Source organism: Salvelinus sp. IW2-2015, linkage group LG3, assembly GCF_002910315.2.
Source record: "Salvelinus sp. IW2-2015 linkage group LG3, ASM291031v2, whole genome shotgun sequence".
Classification (NCBI taxonomy): Eukaryota; Metazoa; Chordata; class Actinopteri; order Salmoniformes; family Salmonidae; genus Salvelinus; species Salvelinus sp. IW2-2015.
The window spans coordinates 25,290,511-25,309,039 of NC_036840.1; the positions used below are offsets into that span (position 1 = coordinate 25,290,511).

General features: G+C 44.1%; 1 protein-coding gene and 1 long non-coding RNA gene across 6 annotated transcripts in view; one reads left to right on the forward strand and one right to left on the reverse strand.

Moving 5' to 3' along the window:
• LOC139023165 (uncharacterized) overlaps window positions 1-524 on the forward strand; it is a 13,891-nt gene extending 13,367 nt beyond the window's left edge. Inside the window, exon 3 of the long non-coding RNA XR_011474316.1 lies at window positions 39-524. This is a non-coding gene — a long non-coding RNA (uncharacterized lncRNA). The remainder of the gene's footprint in view (window positions 1-38) is intronic.
• The window catches only part of LOC111953496 (FMR1 autosomal homolog 1), a 27,601-nt gene extending 9,462 nt beyond the window's left edge, over window positions 1-18,139 (reverse strand). The window contains exons 1-12 of one of the 5 annotated variants that reach the window (XM_023972819.1): window positions 17,901-18,139; window positions 17,481-17,674; window positions 14,796-14,848; window positions 11,949-12,042; window positions 10,888-10,974; window positions 8,104-8,252; window positions 7,711-7,804; window positions 7,342-7,458; window positions 7,046-7,216; window positions 6,835-6,913; window positions 6,446-6,603; window positions 5,746-5,832 (exon numbers count right to left, since the gene is read on the reverse strand). In XM_023972819.1, coding sequence (XP_023828587.1) covers window positions 5,746-5,832; window positions 6,446-6,603; window positions 6,835-6,913; window positions 7,046-7,216; window positions 7,342-7,458; window positions 7,711-7,804; window positions 8,104-8,252; window positions 10,888-10,974; window positions 11,949-12,042; window positions 14,796-14,848; window positions 17,481-17,531 — 1,140 coding nt within the window. In that variant the 5' untranslated portion in view covers window positions 17,532-17,674; window positions 17,901-18,139. Of the gene's footprint in view, window positions 1-5,745; window positions 5,833-6,445; window positions 6,604-6,834; window positions 6,914-7,045; window positions 7,217-7,341; window positions 7,459-7,710; window positions 7,805-8,103; window positions 8,253-10,887; window positions 10,975-11,948; window positions 12,043-14,795; window positions 14,849-17,480 lie in introns of all 5 variants that reach the window. The other 4 variants (XM_070435635.1, XM_023972828.1, XM_070435627.1 and 1 more) reach the window with 4 other exon arrangements.
• Between the last annotated feature and the right edge of the window lie 390 nt (window positions 18,140-18,529).

Here is an 18,529-nt window from a genome sequence, read left to right on the forward strand (position 1 = left end):
TCAATTCATTCTTAATTGATCTACTGTTTCTATCATAGGCCACTGTAAATCGATGGGGGCTCAGGGGTGGTACCATTCTGCTCATCTGATGAAGGTGCACATGGATCAGATTCAAACTTTGAAGACCGAGATCGAGTCATTGAAGGCAGACCAGCAGAAAGAGAAACATTATCTGAGGGCAGAGATACGGGCGACAGCTGATGCATTGGTCCAGAGCGAGGCAGCATTGGTGGAGAATGACGCGTTGAAGAGGGCGAGGAACGAGATAGTTACAATCCATGCCAGGCACACCTGTGAGCTCTGGAACTCCACCTCCGACAGGCAGAGTCAACATACCTGGCGGGTTCATCAGGTCACCCTGACATTTCCATTCCTCTTCTGACAACAGAACTTGACCAACTGCTCACCGGGCAGAGCAAGGGCCACCCGGACCATTATGCTGTTCTGCTATGATATAAGCCACCTGCATTTGTTTAAATGCTTTATTATCCAAATGTAAAAGCATATACTGTACAATACTGTATTTCTTCATCAGCATCTTTATACTTTCGTTAATAAAATAATGATGAAAATACTCTTTCAAAATGTAGATGTTAATTTAGTTATGAATCCATAAAATTACTGCGGGAATAAATATCACAGAACAGAAATATTGGAACAAAGTTGTCTAATGAAGGTAAACTAATTTTAGCTTACTGGAAAATACTCTTTCAAACACACACACGGTCACGTTGTACAGCGCCATTATGGCTATTAGCAGGTAGCTGGACAATAGACTTGCCTAGGAGGGTAGGGGGAGAATTCTATCTTCAAATGTATTTCGAAGTTAGGTTGGCTGTATTACAACCAGCCGTGATTGGTTTAAACTGAAATTGCAACCACCAGAAAAGATAAAACAAAGTATTATGCATCACATCTGACCGTGATTGGGAGTTCCATAATGCGGTGCACAACTGGCCCAGCGTTTCTCTCCTTCTAAAAACAGAAATAAATGTTTTGGCCTTTATTCAGATTACAATTACTCGCTTTCATTTCCCCCCCCCAAACAAAATAACCTCCAAAGTATTGTTATATATTATCAAGATGATGGCAGTCCTATAGCCCAGCACCTACATAAAGCTGAGTGACTCACTCATTCATGGCTTTGGATCAAAATAAGTACCAACATTCTTTCTGATAGTCTTTAATAAGAAATGTTTTGGTTATCCTGACCTGGACACCATGTACAGTATTATAATAGCCCATTATGGGCTATTAGCAGGACAATATACCTTTACCAACACCTCTCTGTATTTTGATACTTTGTGGATGGGGCCTCTCGAGTGGCGCAGTGCAAAATGCGTTGCTACAGATGCAGGTCCGATACCCGTGCCGGCCGCCACCGGGAGGGAGACCCATGAGGCGGTTTTTAATTTAGAATCCTCACGCAATATTTTCCAATATAAGGTAGGCCTACCGTAGGCGACATGAGTCTCACTAGTGTTGAGTAGTGTGCTGTTAAAAGTGGTGTAGGTCTTGTTTATTTAAAGAGCATATTGAAGTTAGAAGCAATAGGATTTGAAGCAATAGCCTACAACTATTTTAGCACCGTTTCACACTGCTCTGAGAGAAGCATGGGCACTGGTCTTGATAAATCAATGAGATATTTATTTTCACTGAATCTCCGTTTGGGTATTGGTTAGACCAATTATGGTGTAGAAATATTATGCTCTTAGTGTAACCTTTATTTAACTAGGCAAGTCAGTTAAGAACAAATTCTTATTTACAAGGACAGCCTAGTTGGGGAATTGAACCGCGGTCTCCCGCACGACACAGAATTCTTTAGCTAAATAGCCCAGTACTGTAGCCTACTCCCTACGCTGCAACTTTTAAAAGAACGAACCACTGTACATCAGCTACGGAGAGTGTGATCACACAGTCGTCCTGGACAGCTGGTGCTCTGATGCAAGGTTCAGTGTTGCTTGCCTTGGTTATTGTCATGAGAGCATAGAAAGAATTAAGCCTGTCTGGTTGGCTCACATCACTGGACAGCTCGCAGCTGGGTTTCCCTTTGTAATCCACCGTAATCCGTTGAAGTTTGCAAGCCCTGCACATACGATGAACGTCTCAGCCGGTGTAGTAGGATTCAACATTAGTCCCGTATTGACGCTTTGCCTGTGATGGTTCGTCTGAGACGTTTTACATTTTTTTGTAATTTAGCAGACGCTCTTATCCAGAGCGACTTATAGTAGTGAGTGCATACATCTTTGTACTTTCACGTATTGGTCCCCCATGGAAATCGAACCCACAACCCTGGTGTTGCAAATGCAATGCTCTACCAACTGAGCCACATGCGAGACAGGCATATGTATTTAACAACGCATTATTGTTGTCTGCGAAACACGGCAAAGGCCTACACCTTTTGGCCTAAATGCAAAGTCTTATGTTTGGGGCAAATCCAACACGTCACTGAGTAAATGCTTCCTTATTTTCCAGCACGGTGGTGGCTGCATCATGGTATGGGTATGCCTGACATCAGCAAAGACGGAATAGTTTCTCAGGAAGAAAATAAGCGGGATGAAGCTAAGAACAGGCAAGATTCTAGAGGAAAACCTGCTTCAGTCTGCTTTACACCAGACACTGGGAGAGGAATTCACCTTTCAGCAGGACAATAACCTACAACAAAGCCAAATCTACACTGCAATTGCTTACCAAGACAATGAATGTTCCTGAGTGGTCAAGTTACAGTTTTGAACTAAATCAGACTGTAAATCTATTTCAAGACTTAAATGTCTTTCTAGCCATGATCCAACAACTTCACAGAGCTTGAAGAATTTCACAAAAAAATCAACAAAAAAAATGCAATACAGGTGTGCAAAACTCAGACTTACCCCAAAAAACTCACGTCAAATCGCTGCCAACTGTGTTAACACATGCATTGACTCCGGGGTGAATATTTATCTAATAAAGGTGTATTAGTTTTATTTTTCATTAATCCTTTAACACATTTGGAATTGTATTCCACTTGACATTAAAGAGTATTGTGAAGATCGTTGACAAAATTACAATGAAATCCATTTCAATCCCACTTTGTAACAATAAAATGTGAATAAATCCAGGGGGTGGGAGGTGTAGACTTTCTATAGGCATTGTATGTAAGATTCCTATAGGGCAGAGACCGAGGTACATGTTAAGTCAAGAAGCATATGTGTAGCTAGAATTGGAGTCGGAAGTTTACATACACTGAGGTTGGAATCATTAAAAAACAATTTTTTTCAACCACTACACAAATTTCTTGTTAACAAACTATAGTTTTGGCAAGTCGGTTAGGACATCTACTTTGTGCATGACACAAGTTATTTTTCCAACAATTGTTTACAGACAGATTGAAAGAAATAAACGTAATGCCTCTTTGCTTGACATCATGGGAAAATCAAAAGAAATCAGCCAAGACCTCAGAAAAACAATTGTAGACCTCAAAAAGTCAAATTCATCCTTGGGAGCAATTTCAAAACGCCTGAAGGTACCACGTTCATCTGTACAAACAATAGTACGCAAGTATAAACACCATGGGACCACGCAGCCGTCATACCGCTCGGGAAAGAGACGAGTTCTGTCTCAGAGATGAACGTACTTTGGAGCGAAAAGTGCAAATCAATCCCAGAACAGCAAAGGACCTTGTGAAGATGCTGGGGGAAACAGGTACAAAAGTATCTATATCCACAGTAAAACGAGTCCTACATCGACAACCTGAAAGGCCGCTCAGCAAGGAAGAAGCCACTGCTCCAAAACCTCCATAAAAAAAGCCAGACTACAGTTTGGAACTGCACATGGGGACAAAGATTGTACTTTTTGGAGAAATGTCCTCTGGTCTGATGAAACAAAAACAGAACCGTTTGGCCATAATGACCATCGTTATGTTTGGAGGAAAAAGGGGGAGGCTTGCAAGCCGAAGAACACCATCCCAACCGTGAAGCACGGGTGTGGAAGCATCATGTTGTGGGGGTGCTTTGCTGCAGGAGGGACTGGTGCACTTCACAAAATAGATGGCATCATTAGGGAGGGAAATTGTGGATATATTGAAGCAACATCAAGACATCAGTCAGAAAATTAAAGCTTGGTCGCAAATGGGTCTTCCAAATGGACAATGACCCCAAGCATACTTCCAAAGTTGTGGCAAAATGGCTTAAGGACAACAAAGTCAAGGTATTGGAGTGACCATCACAAAGCCCTGACCTCAGCCTATAGAAAATCTGTGGGCAGAACTGAAAAAGCATGTGCGAGGAAGGAGGCCTACAAATCTGACTCAGTTACACCAGCTCTGTCAGGAGGAATGGGCCAAAATTCACCCAACTTATTGTGGGAAGCTTGTGGAAGGCTACTCGAAACATTTGACCCAAGTTAAACAATTTAAAGGCAATGCTTCCAAATACTAATTGAGTGTATGTAAACTTCTGACCCACTGTGAATGTGATGAAAGAAATAAAAGCTGAAATAAATCACTCCATTATTCTGACATTTCACATTCTTAAAAATTAAGTGGTGATCCTAACTGACCTAAAACAGGGAATTTTCACTAGGATTAATTGTCCGGAATTGTGAAAAACTGAGTTTAAATGTATTTGGCTAAGGTGTATGTAAACTTGTGACTTCGACTGTATGTGGACTGGCAAACATTTATATGATTTGATTATTTATTTATTTAGCAACATACAGGGACCCACCCATACTTATGGGCCCTGCTCAAAAGTAGTACACTACAAAAGGGAATAGGGTGCCATTTGGGATGCACATTTAGTAGGGAAAACCCCATCACTGCAGAGTTGACACAGCCTTATGTCATGTGACTTTACCATGTACAGCAGTTTGATGTGATTTCCCAGTGGTTTTGTGAAATAAGCCATGCAAGAGCCAAACTCTAAATTCTGCAGTGTATACAAGGGGGTGGTCAGTTTAGGTGTTTTAGGGATTAGGCGTCTAAGGGATTGGGCTCAAGTGCAGACAGCAGTTTACTGGGAACTTTTGGTTAGGTGAGGTGGAAGGGTTGGAGGGTGTCACTTCAGAATGCGACAGCTGCTGCCACTGAGCCTTGTGTGAGGTGGCTGACGATGGGTGAGGGGGTGCAAGGATGAGTAGAGGGTGCGTTATTTTTGGAGGCTAGGGTCCAGATATCCTGTAATCTACACCCCTACCCCTCGTCCCAACGCTGAGTAGGGGGCTATTTTTAAAAGCACAGGGTAAGGGCAAAATGGAGTCGCTCTCAGCAGCTTTCACATGAGGTAGGTAGAGGAGGGTGGGACAGGTGACCGATCTGGAATGATCCGACACCTCCACCTTCTACAGACTGCATCTACTCCCCTCTCCCCATACAGAAGTGGTGGTGTGTGGAGTACACAGAAGAACACCAACCAGTGTAAGACAACGTCTTCCATGAGTGTCCACACAAGAGTAGGTAGACTAGAACTTGCCCCGGATTCAGGGTCAGATATTTTTTCCATTCCCTTTAACGGTTAAGATTAGGGGGGGTTGGGTAATCTGATCCTAAATCTGTGGGTAATGGGAACTCCTACCATACGTGTATATTCTGGCCATTGGCCCAAAGTATGTATGTATGTATGTATAAAGAATACACCAGGCATATAGGGTCAATATACATCTTAACGTGTCGTAACAGAGAGGGGTCCGGTGTTTAATTGACATGAGCAGAGGTCAGGCCTGAGAGCGGCGGTGATCTCTCCCCTCTGTGTGTGCGCGCGTGCGTCTCACCTGTAGGTAGGCCACGTGGTACTCCAGTAGGGCCTGGGCGTTGCTGATGTTCTCTTTAGTTCCCACAAAGACGAAGGGGACCATGCCCTGGAGAGAAGGATAGTGTAAGAGAGTGGACTGGTAGACTGTTGCGCTTCATTTTACATTTGGAGGTGGGCGAGTCCTGATGTTTAGTCATGGAGATTTGGAAACATTTGTGCATTTCCATAAGGGGCAAAGAACTGGTGTCTTTAAATTGATGTAGAAATACATAGAGGTTTCTCTTTGAAGGGACTTTTTTTTTTTTTTTAATAAAGTGGGTAAAAGCACACAGAACAACAGTGATATACACCAAACGATGGAGCGGGCCCAGGCAATCCCCCCTAGAATAGGTAATGTACAGTACAGACATGCAGAAAAAAACTGAAATGGGACAACTGACAGCGTCGACAGACCGAGCCTATCGATTGCAAAATTCTGGTTACTTTCCCAAAATTCCATAAATCCCGGGTTGAAGGATTCCTAGATTTCCTGTTTATTCTTTCCGGAATCCGTGAATATTCCTACTTGGAAGTCTGGAAAACCTGGGACTTTTAGGAACGTTACCGGTATTGTGCAACCTTGCAACAGACAGAGTTGGAAACAGAAGCGGTAGCTAGCACCCTGGTAAGGTTACAGTTGTTTGGTACGGTTGTTTGGGCGGCCGCAGCAATCCATTCACCTCTTGTTTAGGGGCAGTGTCTTCTCTGCCAGCCCCCTGCCTGCCTACCTCCTCACGGGGAAGCTTTTTGTCATTGTCCCCCTCGATCCGGACCCGCACCACCCCCGACTTGTCCACAATCTCCTGGATGACTTTGCCGTTCTTGCCGATCACTTTTCCTGGGAGAGAAGAGTGAGAGAGGAAGAAGAGGGAGCATTTGGAGACCAAGGATTAGCTGGATGAATCCGTAAACATGGGCACCCTCATAGATATCATCCTGACCGACTTGCCCTCTAGTTTATATCAAATTATAAAAGATGCCACAATTCAGACAATCATTGTTTCTCAGGACATGTGTGTGAAGGAACTTTCCTGATTGACTAAATCATGGGGGTGAGGCGTCAACTCACCTACGAGGTTCCTGGGCACCTGGAAGTAGTCTTCTTTGAACTCCAGGAAAACCCTGGCCAGCTTCACCGCTTCTGGGTTCTGCAACGCAAACACAAAATCAATTCAACATGCCATTAAACACATACAGAGAGAGATAGAGGCTGACAGCCTACCACACACACACGCTGACACACACCAAGACCCCGCTCTCACCCCAACATACCCACCCACCTCTCCGTAGATCCTGAAGGTGCAGCTCTCCTCCTCCAGTTCGATGGCGGTGACACCAGGCACCTTCCTGGCCTGCTGGATGTTGGCACCGTGGGAGCCAATGGCCAGACCCATCAGGTCTTCCCTTACCTTCACCTCCTCCTGGTACGCGGATGCCAGCTGCTTACTTGTCTGGGGGACAAGGACAATAGTGTGTCAACATGTTGATGGCCAGTCTCCAAGTTACATTCTCAAGCGTGTTTGATTCTAACTGAATGAACATGAGGGGAGAAGTGTGTGTGTGTGTGTGTGTATACCTCAAGGTGTTTAGTGGCTTCTTCGTTGCGGGACATGAGCATGAGCTTGGTACGGATGCTGCGGAAGTGCATGTCGCTTAGGAGAGCAGCACGCTTCACTGTTGTCTCATTTGTTGACTAGAGAAAGCGGAAGTGTTAGTCTGAGAAAGCTGGTTAAAGAAGGGGAAAAAAGGGACATTACTAAAAAGGCTAGCCTTGTAGCACAGCTCTCAGAGTAGGAGAGCTGATCTAGGATCAGGTCCCCCCAGTCCATATAATTTACTAATAATGAACTAAAAAAAAAAGGCAAACTGATCCTAGACCACTAAGCTTCTCAGAGTAGGAGTGCTGAATACAGGCCCTGAAAGCAGTAGTGGCTGTGATACTGACCAGCACGATGAGCTCGTGTGAGGCTGCACTGTARAAGATGCAGTTGGCTCCAATGGCTTTCCTGAAGTCTTTATGGATGTTGTCGTTCGCACAGCTGTTGGTTAAAAAAAGAAAGAAAAAGAACTTGGGTCAAACCACAGTTATTCACAACAACAGCGCACTATGTAGCTACTGTGAGAGGCTGATGGCCTGCACAAAAGACAGCTCAAAGACAAAGCTCCGATGACAACATTTCAATAAATAGGGAGCCATTTCCGGTGCAGCCAATGTACTCCAATGACTAGTGGAGTAACATGTTGCCTCTGGTCGTTCATTCTGAGTACAGTGCTACAGCGCCGCCCCAGTGGTGAGGCTGGTGTAGTGCACTGCCGGGGTAAGAGGTCAAACACTCACATGTTCCGTAGGTCTTCTGGGATGGCGATGGGGACCTTGTGGAAGGAGTTTCGGGAGGAAGGGCTGTTGGGGTTGACGGGCCGGATGCGTTCGTGCGTGACGATCTCGTTGTATGTGGCGTCGCACGCTGCGTACTCGATAACGTAGAACTAAAGGGTTCAAATAGAGAGACAAAAGGTTCTCAGAGATGGCGAAATTGCAAGAGAAAGAAAATAATTAATGAATAGAAATAGACCCAGATTAATAAAAATATGGGTTAAATAAAAATTAAATTTTTTTTTTTTTTTTAATTAAAAAAATACCAAAAAATGACAGAGCGAGGGCAAGAGAGAGATAGATGGAACTCCACACACCATGCTCGAAGGCCAGTATAAGAAAACAGCACTCAACAAAGCTGACATTCCAAACCTTTATCACTGATCAAAATAGTGGTCAAATCCAGCATCAAGCCTCACTAAAGGCGTCCGCATGCTCCCCATCCGAAACAGTTKGTGCATATATTATGACRACAATGTGACGTTTCTGTTCGTTTTGGCCTTCGGCAAGGTTTTTTGGGGGAACTGCTAATAATACTAGGTACATTTCATATTCACAAATGCAAATAGTCTAATTCAAAACCAAACTTTTTTCACTTTATAAATGAACTTAAACAATATGGCACTACTTTAACTAAAATGAAAAACAAAAAAGGCAATTAAAACTTGTATTATTAATGAATATGATTTGTTTGTTTACGATTCCTGGCAATGTAAATAGTTTGTATGTATGCTTGTTTGCATGTGACTATTCCTCTTTTGTTTGTTGATATTTGTTAATAATAAAAAAATTAAAAATAACGTTTTGGGGGGGGGGGCCGTTCACACACAATTTTTCTCGAGCCAAGCAGAAGTTCAGAGCCGAAGTCCACGCTCCGTTGGTCATTGGTAGGGATTCTTCAATTAAGTGTTTGTTGTCATTCAACGATACTCTTTTTCATGCACATTGAGAAATAGGCTACAGCACCAAACATCTTACACGGAACCCGAACCGGCTGCGCACGTGCGCCATCGTGCGCTAGCGTGCATCATTTATTTTGCCCCCCACACYAAACGCGATCACGACACGCAGRTTAAAATATCAAAACAAACTCTGAACCAATGACATTAATTTGGGGACAGGTCGAAAAGCATTAAACATGTATGGCAATTTAGCTAGTTATCTTGCACTTGCTAGCTAACGTTAATTTGTCCTATTTAGCTAGCTTGCTGTTGCTAGCTAATTTGTCCTGGGATATAAACATTGAGTTGTTATTTTACCTGAAATGCACAAGGACCTCTACTCCGACAATTAATCCACACATAAAAGGGCCAACCGAATCGTTTCTAGTCATCTCTCCTCCTTCCAGGCTTTTTCATCATTTAACTTATATGGTGATCGCATCTAAACTTTCATAGTATTACCACGACAACCRCAACAAAGTTCGTCTTTCAATCACCCACGTGGGTATAACCATTGAGGATGGCACGTGGGTACCTGCTTCTATAAACCAATGAGGAGATGGGAGAGGCAGGACTTGCAGCGCGATCTGCGTCAGAAATAGGAATGAGGTCTAATTTAGCCCTTGGCGTCGCAGACGCTCGTTGGCACGCGCGAGCAGTGTGGGTGCAATCATTTAATAACATGGATTTCTAAATGTATTTTGCGATGCTCGCGCACACGATGTGTTCGGTCTGGTCAGCATGTTAGACATAAAATTGCACGACTTAGATCTCCTCTGCAAAATCATAAAAATGTACAGATGATTTCTTAAATCTTAGATTAATTCTGACTACTTTGAGGAAGCATAGACTGGCTTCTTAAGATGAACAAACAGTTCCATTGCCGCTTTCTCTTTTTCCAAGAAAAGTTTTTTTTTTTTTTTTTTAAGTATGCGAATACACTCGTTCTGTTGGTACAGCGCCAGCCAAACTGAAGCATGCGGAAGGAAGCCTTAACACCTCCTCAGTCACATTCTACTGACCCAGGGTCAGTCTGCCTGTCTGGAAGACAAAGTGGTTGCGTCCCAATAGTGCACTACTTTTGAGAAAAGCCCATAGGGCTCTGGTTAACTGTGACTATTAAATAAATAAAAAATAAAACATTTGGGASTCAGTGTGTCAGACAGGGAAGTGTTTAATGTTAGTCGCTAAATTCCAGAATCAAACCTCGGCCCCTACTCAACAGCCAATCCAGAGGATCTGAGAGGATTGGATAGGTATATATAAAAAATATTTTTTTTAAAAGGTAGTTGCTTCAGCTTTCCTTCTCAAAGACTAGGTGGGATCTACAGAAGTGCTAGGGGTCAATATGGAATGTAGAATCTGTGTGTAGTCTAAGTGACTCTACAGTATGTGCCTGCCTGCTTTAAACAAGCCATGTGCTTCCTGCTGCATTAGTTATCCCAATTAGCCTACATTAGACTGCTGTGTGTGGGTCTAAACAAGGGATGACTGAGGGGTATCCCCCATAGTGGACGGAGCGGGTGTGTAAAACGCTGATGCATCACACAACATGCACATGACATTGCACAAATGACTACTTGGACTGACCAAGAACATTAAAAAGGGGACTATTTAGCAACAATACACCAAAGTCTTGGTTGAGATACAGGGATGTTCATCACCTCTTCACACAAGAGTGAGACCCGACCATGTTGCATGCAAGCACACAGAATAAACATTTTTTTTTTTTTTTAATCACACACACACAGTCCCCCCCTCTACCGACCCCATGCCGGCCCCAGCGTGCACCCRACCCCTAACTCACCAGTCCCTGACTCACCTCTCCCTTCATCATTCTCACCCGGGCCAGCCACCAGCCACATGGCTCCTGCTCGTTGGCCCTCGAGTACACCTGTTGAAGGGGTAGACAGGAGAAGATTATACCTGGACATACAGGTGTTTATACCTGCTCGGGTTGCAACATTCCAGTAACTCAGAGGTTTTACAGAAATTCTGGATTTCCTGATTATTTCATCCTGCTTAGGGATGCAGACAGGAAGGATGATGCCAGAGMAATGATACCAGAACAATTACAAGAAGAGGGAAAACTTTCTGAAATCTACCATGTAACATTAACCAAAAAGGTCAGGCAAAATATTTAGTAAAGTGATTATGTAATGATTATGTAATGATATGATAAACAGTGAGATGGAGTGTCTCTCCATGGCGATGATGATTAGAGTGCTGCTGTGCTGAAGAATGGAATCCTAGCTGGCTAATCATGTCTAAATTGGACTGTGGTTAATCCGTCTCCACATTGCTCTGCCGTAGTGAACAGGACTCTGGGTAATCTCTCGACTGGCTGAGACCCGGGCTCATGGGTAGTAATCTCCAGCTATGAATGGAATCACAACGGAGGAAGCAAACTAAACCACTGATAGTGATATGGATTAATGTGTGGTATGGTATGCTTTATGACATCACATGTGGGTGTGTGGGTAGGGTCAGTGCTATCCGGGATCCTTGAGACATCCCTACCCTTACCTAAACTTAACCATTTTAAGAATGTCAACTTTAATGGGGGTAGGGACTCCCAAGTATCCGAATAGCACGGACCATGTGGGCAGTGGACTAAACAGGAGGTAGAAACCAACCAAGGAAGGAGTTTCTACTGTCTTCCTGGTCAGGTCACACAGTGAGGAAAAACTCCTGGYCCTCAGAAAATAATGAGGGGAATTAGGTTGCAAAATTCCAGAAACATTCCCAAAATTCCCAGGTTTTCCCAGAAGGAAGACTGCTGAAATGTTTCTGGAATCTGTTTTGCAACCCTAGCGGGAGATAGCGGGATCTGGAGAATTTGGGGACATAACGATCGGGCAGAAGTACCTCCACCTCCTCTCCCTCGCCGATGTCCTTGTGGTAGTCGGCTGGGGGCGGCAGCCGAACGTCACTGAAGGGCAGCTGTCTCTCTGGTTGCCAGCTTTTTGGGGGGGGACAGAGAGAGAGAGGGGGAGATTGCAGCGAGGTGGAGAAGGCGAGAGAGACAGATGGGGAGAGGGGAAACAAACACCTTTCAGTCACAACAGTAGGAGAAACATCAGCTTCCTGTCATGTGATTTATGAAAGTTCACCTCCTGTCCAACACTTTATATTATATTACATTGACAGACATCGCCACACCAGTTAGGTCCAGAATAAAGTCTGGGTGGGTGGTAAAGCAGGCTGATGGAGGAGCTATAGGAGGACGTGCTCATCGTAATGGCTGGAATGATACCAAACAAACACATGGAAACAATGCGTTTGTTMCATTGATTCCATTCCAGCCATTACAATGAGCAAGTCCTCCTATAGCTCCTTCCACCAGCCGCCTCTGGTGTGTAGCAGAAACTTGTGTAGCAGAAACTTCCGGAACACAGACCCTAAAGAAAGTACGAGAAAGGAACAGGAGCGAGATCCAAAAGCATGTCAAACCCTAACATAACTAAAGCTTAAGTGTCATTCTGCCTGAAGCAGTGTTCTCTAGCTGAAAGACAAATCACTTGGTGACAGTTAGTCAGTGGGGGCCAGGAAGTGAGACTAATGCGCGTTTACAAGAAGGGGAAAGCCATAAACCTAATAGAGTTACTGAATTACATATGGTAATGATCCTAAGACACCTATAATGTACATTAGATCATTTATCTACAGGAAGACTGTGTGGATGAGAATCAAGAATCATATAAAACTAGGATATCCGGTAGGTAGTAGCGTGTCCTTTTACATAAAACACTCGAAACGAGAGCTCAGTCTAAAAACAGCCCACTGGACTGCGGCTGAGTTCAACCTACTGGCTTCAAATTCACAGAAAGACATTTATGTAAAATGTGAGGGGGGTTCATCATAGTTGTATTCAGGGATGAAACGGTTACCATTTTCACGATAAAACTCCTGACGGTTAGTATTACTGTTTCAAATTTTAATAATTAAAACCATGTTTGATTACTGAGGTTTGAGAAACTCGCGGTAAATACTGTCCAGCATCAACCAAAATCAGCAACAGTCTGACGCAGGCGCAGCATGCAAGGTGGGTTTTGTTTTGTGTGGAAACATGGCGGAAGGCAGTGACAGGACAAAATCTGAAGTGTGGTCGTATTGTGGGTTTTACTAGAGTGCTGAGAGAGCTGAGGGAAACTTAATTGAAGACGGTTCCCTGTCTGCAGAACATGCGAAAAATAATAATTAAAATMAAATAAAATAGCTGCGAAAGGGGGCAACACTTCAAATCTCTTGAGTCATTTTCATGACCACCACCCACTACTTTACAGCGAATGCAAGGTAATTTAACTTTTAGCTCAATGCATGATGTGGGGACTTTGGAAAGGGGGAAAATGTCATGGTTTATCTAACTTGCTAATAGCTTGTCAATAATGTCAATAATGTAATTTATCAGTGTTACCTACTCTTGTAAAAACACTACACGTTGTTCTGCTGTATGCGTCGTGTGTATGCAGACTATTTGCCAATTGTAACATATTTTGTTCATTTCAAAATCGGCAGTCGACGACTTTTCTCCAACAGGAGAAACACTATAGACTCCTATACAAGACTCCTGTATCTATGTCAATTGTTGGGCTCATTGCAATTTGTGTTGTTATTTTAAAATGTCAACACCTGCACATTGGATTTGTTTACATACCTATTGTTCTTACATGCACATTGCTTTACTTGTGTTGTTTTTATATGCACATTTGATTTGCTTACTTTTAAAATGTTATTTTACTAGGTAAGAACAAATTCTTATTTTCAATGGCGGAACAGTGGGTTAACTGCCTTGTTCAGGGGCAGAACGACATTTGTACCATGTCAGCTCGGGGATTCGATCTTGCAACCTTCCGGTTACTAGTCCAACGCTCTAACCACTAGGCTACGCTGCCACCCCAACTTAAGGTTGTGTTCATTAAAACCTAGGGAAACTTAACTCTCATGGCCACATGGTGCCATCTTTAATGTTATTATTTTAATGTTTATGCACACACAAAGTGCATAGTGATGCTAATTGATTTTTGGTGACTATAATCGTGATATGAAATTTAAACACYGTTTCATCTCTAGTTGTATTATAGTCTAGCTAGCCGATATAGTGTAAAGGTCAACCCTATTTTGAAGTCAGTGGTTCAAATATGAACGAGAATGGTGTCAAGGAGCAGTAGCCAGCATTCTCATAGAAAGCATGGCTTGTCATTCATTCACGTAGTATCTCACAACCAGCTACTCCTACACTTCCACAAGGCAAGAGGACAGGAGGGAGGGAGGTTGTTGGAACGGCAGAGCCATCCCAAGAATGGCAGGGGCCACTGTCCAGCCCCCCTGCCTGCATACCATAGGGAACTATATTTAGCAGGGGACTATATTTATTTACAGAGTCAACTAGAGAAAGAGGAACAGGGGGTAGGAGGAGGGTGGCTAGCAAGATGGGATGGAACAGGACAGGGGGATATGAGTTCCAGAAAGAAGGGGGGGGGGGGACGACTATAAAGGTTTTGTGGACAGCTGTGTCCGGGACCACAGGTGGTTCTGAAACGGGGATTTCAGGACAGTAAAACTAGGCCAAAGGACTGGGGGAGAGTGACGCCTTGAGTAGCGTGGCTAGACTGGTGATAGTGCGCAACTCGGACAGATCTTCTATGAGTCAGTAACCACACAAGCAGAGGGTCAACTCTACACGTTATGTCACGAGAGAGAATGAAAACTTACTTGTTTTCGAATACTATTGTGAGTGAGTCTTCGTGGACATCTTTGATGAACCCCTGAAAAAGAAGAGAAAAACCCCAAACGTTATTAGGCAAAAGTCTACGCCACTGACTGATGGGAGGGCAGAGGGACTAATGGGTAGACTCATAACCCATGAAAGGACTATGACTGTTACTGAAAAGACAGTGTAGCCATCTTGGGGACAGAGAAATATAACTGTGCTGGACATCCACATTTATTACAATAAAATGAGAGCTTTGTGTGTCGTCAGAGGGTAAAAACAGGTCTGACTACATGGGTATCAAAAGCACACACGACCGTCCCCACTGGAGAAAGTAATGCGATACCGTATCCTTGATCAACAGCCATTACGAGACCCCCTCCTCCAAATCTGTTCCTCATCCATCACAGTCAGCCATCCACAGATCTATCACAGTGCCATAAACTCTCCATCAGGGGGGGAGTAGAGCGGAGACATGGGGGGGGGGGGGGGGTTGCCACGGTGCTCAGTGTTACACTGCCTTATATGGGGCCGATGTCGCTGGCAGTGGCACTAGGGCCTGAGAGGGAGTGTCAGAGCCGAGGTGAGGGAGTTTCACCTGCTGGAAATGAAAGGGCCGGCACTTCCCAGGAAAACCTGCTTAGATTTCAGGAGGCAGTCTGAACGAGCATTAGGCTATGTATGAAAGCCCTTAGCATTAGATTCCCTCATATTACACAATCTCACAGTAACTTTACAGCTCTGCTGCCACTTTCTCAGGCCCCAGAGAGAGATGGCCGAAGAGCCAGATGGAAGCCAGATTGAACTGCAATGTCACAACACAAACAGCCACCTTTTGTGTCGCTGTCACTCAAAACTGCAAGCATGGGCACAGAGACTGGATAGGTAGTAKCTACCACAGGGGGGAAAACACTGTCCTGATAGCTGCTGTGATGGAAGAAAGGAGGTAGGCCTAATAGCTATATTCCATTACAGGGCCTACTGAATTAGCCACATGTGTTGTGTGATGTAATGAACAGTGTTCCATTCTACTACCAGGTCAAGGGTCAGGCAAGCCATTTGGCATGGCAGTCATGGTCACATGACCCCAGGAGAGCACAGAGGTTAGAGTGGTCATTCACGGCAGTACAGTGATGTCACTCCTTCTCCGGCCATGTGCTGTTCCAGGAGGACTAGAACTCCCCACATGCCCAAAGAGGGTCTCCTCTGGGAGTGCCAGGTCTACATAGAGTGGGGGTGCCAGGTCTACACCCCTGACATTACTGGTATAGCAGGATATTCCTTTTGGCATCTGTGTATGGGTTACTGTAACTGTGCAGAAAGGGCAGCGCTGAAGAGGATTGTAGTTTGTGTGTTACGCATGTGCAAGACATGAGGCATGTTGTCTTCACCTAAATTATCCAACCAATCTGGTTCCTCTGGAAATCATAATCACACATTTAGAATACACAGGGAGAACTTGTTCTCAACTAGCTTACCTGGTTAAATAAAGGTGAAATATAAATAAATAAATAAAATCTGAACAAGAGTGAGGAGAGAAATAAGCGTGAATGGATCATGTACCTTCAGGCCAGAGTGCTAAACTGTCAGCCAGTAAACAGAACAGGTGAGAGGGAGAGGAGTGTAAAAATAGTCTAAACCACGAGTCAATGAGAGGGGAGAGTGGAGCTAGAGAAGAAAGGAAAGAGTGAGGAAACAAATCAGACAGGGGGCTAAACGAAAGAGGTAGAGAATGACAGAATGGAAAGATGAGGAAAAGAGGGATAGGAAGAGAGCATGGAAAGGGGGAGGACTATGGTGTTGACTGACTGGCGGAGTGTTGAGATTAGGATAATCTGTTCTACCAACACCTGATTCAGTCCCTCAGTCATGGTCAGCCCTGGGCCATTCAACCCATAGCAAATCACTAGGGCCTATTCAACTGTCTGCCAGTACACACACTCTTACACTACAGCAACCATTTGGCACAGACATTGAATGAAGTCATTTGAATCAATTTAAGTAACTAAATAAAATGACTGAAATCGTTGACTTCCCCTTGTTGTGTCACGTATGGTTATTAAGCCATTGTGGTGTGATGATTTTTTGGAAACAGTCATGTGACTGACTGACTGACAAAGTAAGTCATTTGATTCACTGAAATAATGAAGGCTGACTCAGCCCGCTCCTTGGAAAGACAATGGGGGGGGTATTGCTCGGGATAAACCGGGAGAGTAAACAAACAGATCGATATTTCATTAGGTATCACCATTTCAGATGTGGCATCCTTCTACAACCCCTATTCTCGAAAATTTGAGAGGTTAACTAGCAACTCCAACCTAAGAAAGGAGTGCCCGGGAAGATGTTAGGTGATGCCAGACTAGGTAGCTAACTGGCTAACGTTAGCTAACTGAACAGCCCAAACATAAAACATAGTTAAGACACTTGGAATTTAGCTAACAAAAACAGGCCACGACAAGCGTTCACCACAATGGCAAACCCTGACGAAGTAGAAATCTATGAATAGCGACCTTATCATTTGATGTTGGGCCTACTCAATGAATGAGAATCGGCCAGCTAACAACGACGATATACTCACTACCTAGCTAGCTACTGTAGTTAAAACAAAACAATGTCGACTGTTTCATATTTGTAGTTGTTTAACGTTAACGCATGACTAACTTAGTTACACCGGTCATTTCCTTTACCTTGTAGAAGGCCCCGTTCGAGCCGCGAACCTCCACCGCCAGCCCGTCCATAGTAGTCGGTAGGTCCCCACGACTGGTCTTTTCTGAAGCCGCTACGACTCCGTGCGGTTCCGGTACCACCCCCAGCTTCCCTGCCGCTGGCCCGTCGCCGCTCTCCAACCGCTTGTGGATTTCCAGTGTTTCGGGTGAAGGGGCTGGGGAGTTGGGTGTTGATGGGATCAACAGATACCGTTAGGTAGATACCGTCTCCAGCGGTCAACTTGACGTTTGCTCACACTAGTTAGCAAACTATCGATAGCTTTGTTAGCTGGCGTGCAACCGCACAATTAAGGTGCTGTCCTGCGTTGAGACGGGGACCGCGGCGGTCAAATTGCAATGTGCTTCAAAGCTAGTAAACTAATGTTAGCTATCGCTAATTACCTAAGTTAGCTATCACCAACACCCTGATTCCGTCACTTGCGGGGATGTTAAAACAGGCGTATAAATGCAGCAGTCGATGTAAAGTTTTTATAGAAAGTCGTCACAGGGATTCCTTTATTTTATCTTGAAGTACAATTTTGCTAGGAAGACTCCTCCCGATAAAAACGTATGTGGTGCACTATCGCCCGGCAACTCCTTTTACTCCAACCGCCCGTCTCCTCAAACGCACGCCGAGGTACGGAATGACCTCGAAAATCCCACCCCTCACTCTTGAAAGATCCACCCAAAATGACATCCTGAATGATCATTGGTCAAAAATAATCGTCAATCAACTCTAGATTTGTTTTATTGGTTCAATAGTTAGAGGTTGGTCAGTGTATTATCCAATAAATGAACCAAATATACATTTTAGTAATATCTATTGGAGATGATTCCTATCAACTATGTTGGCCAAATTAACATGCTCTTATGCTGGTTCGTAACCAAGTGGGAATTTACCACATGAACTGAGAACTCCACTTGAACTGCCCTCCAACTCATAACTCCCAGTAGGAAACTAATTTATCATCCTGAGTTCCCACTTCTCCAACATTCTGTCCTCTGACGTCACCTACTAAGGAAATGACCAC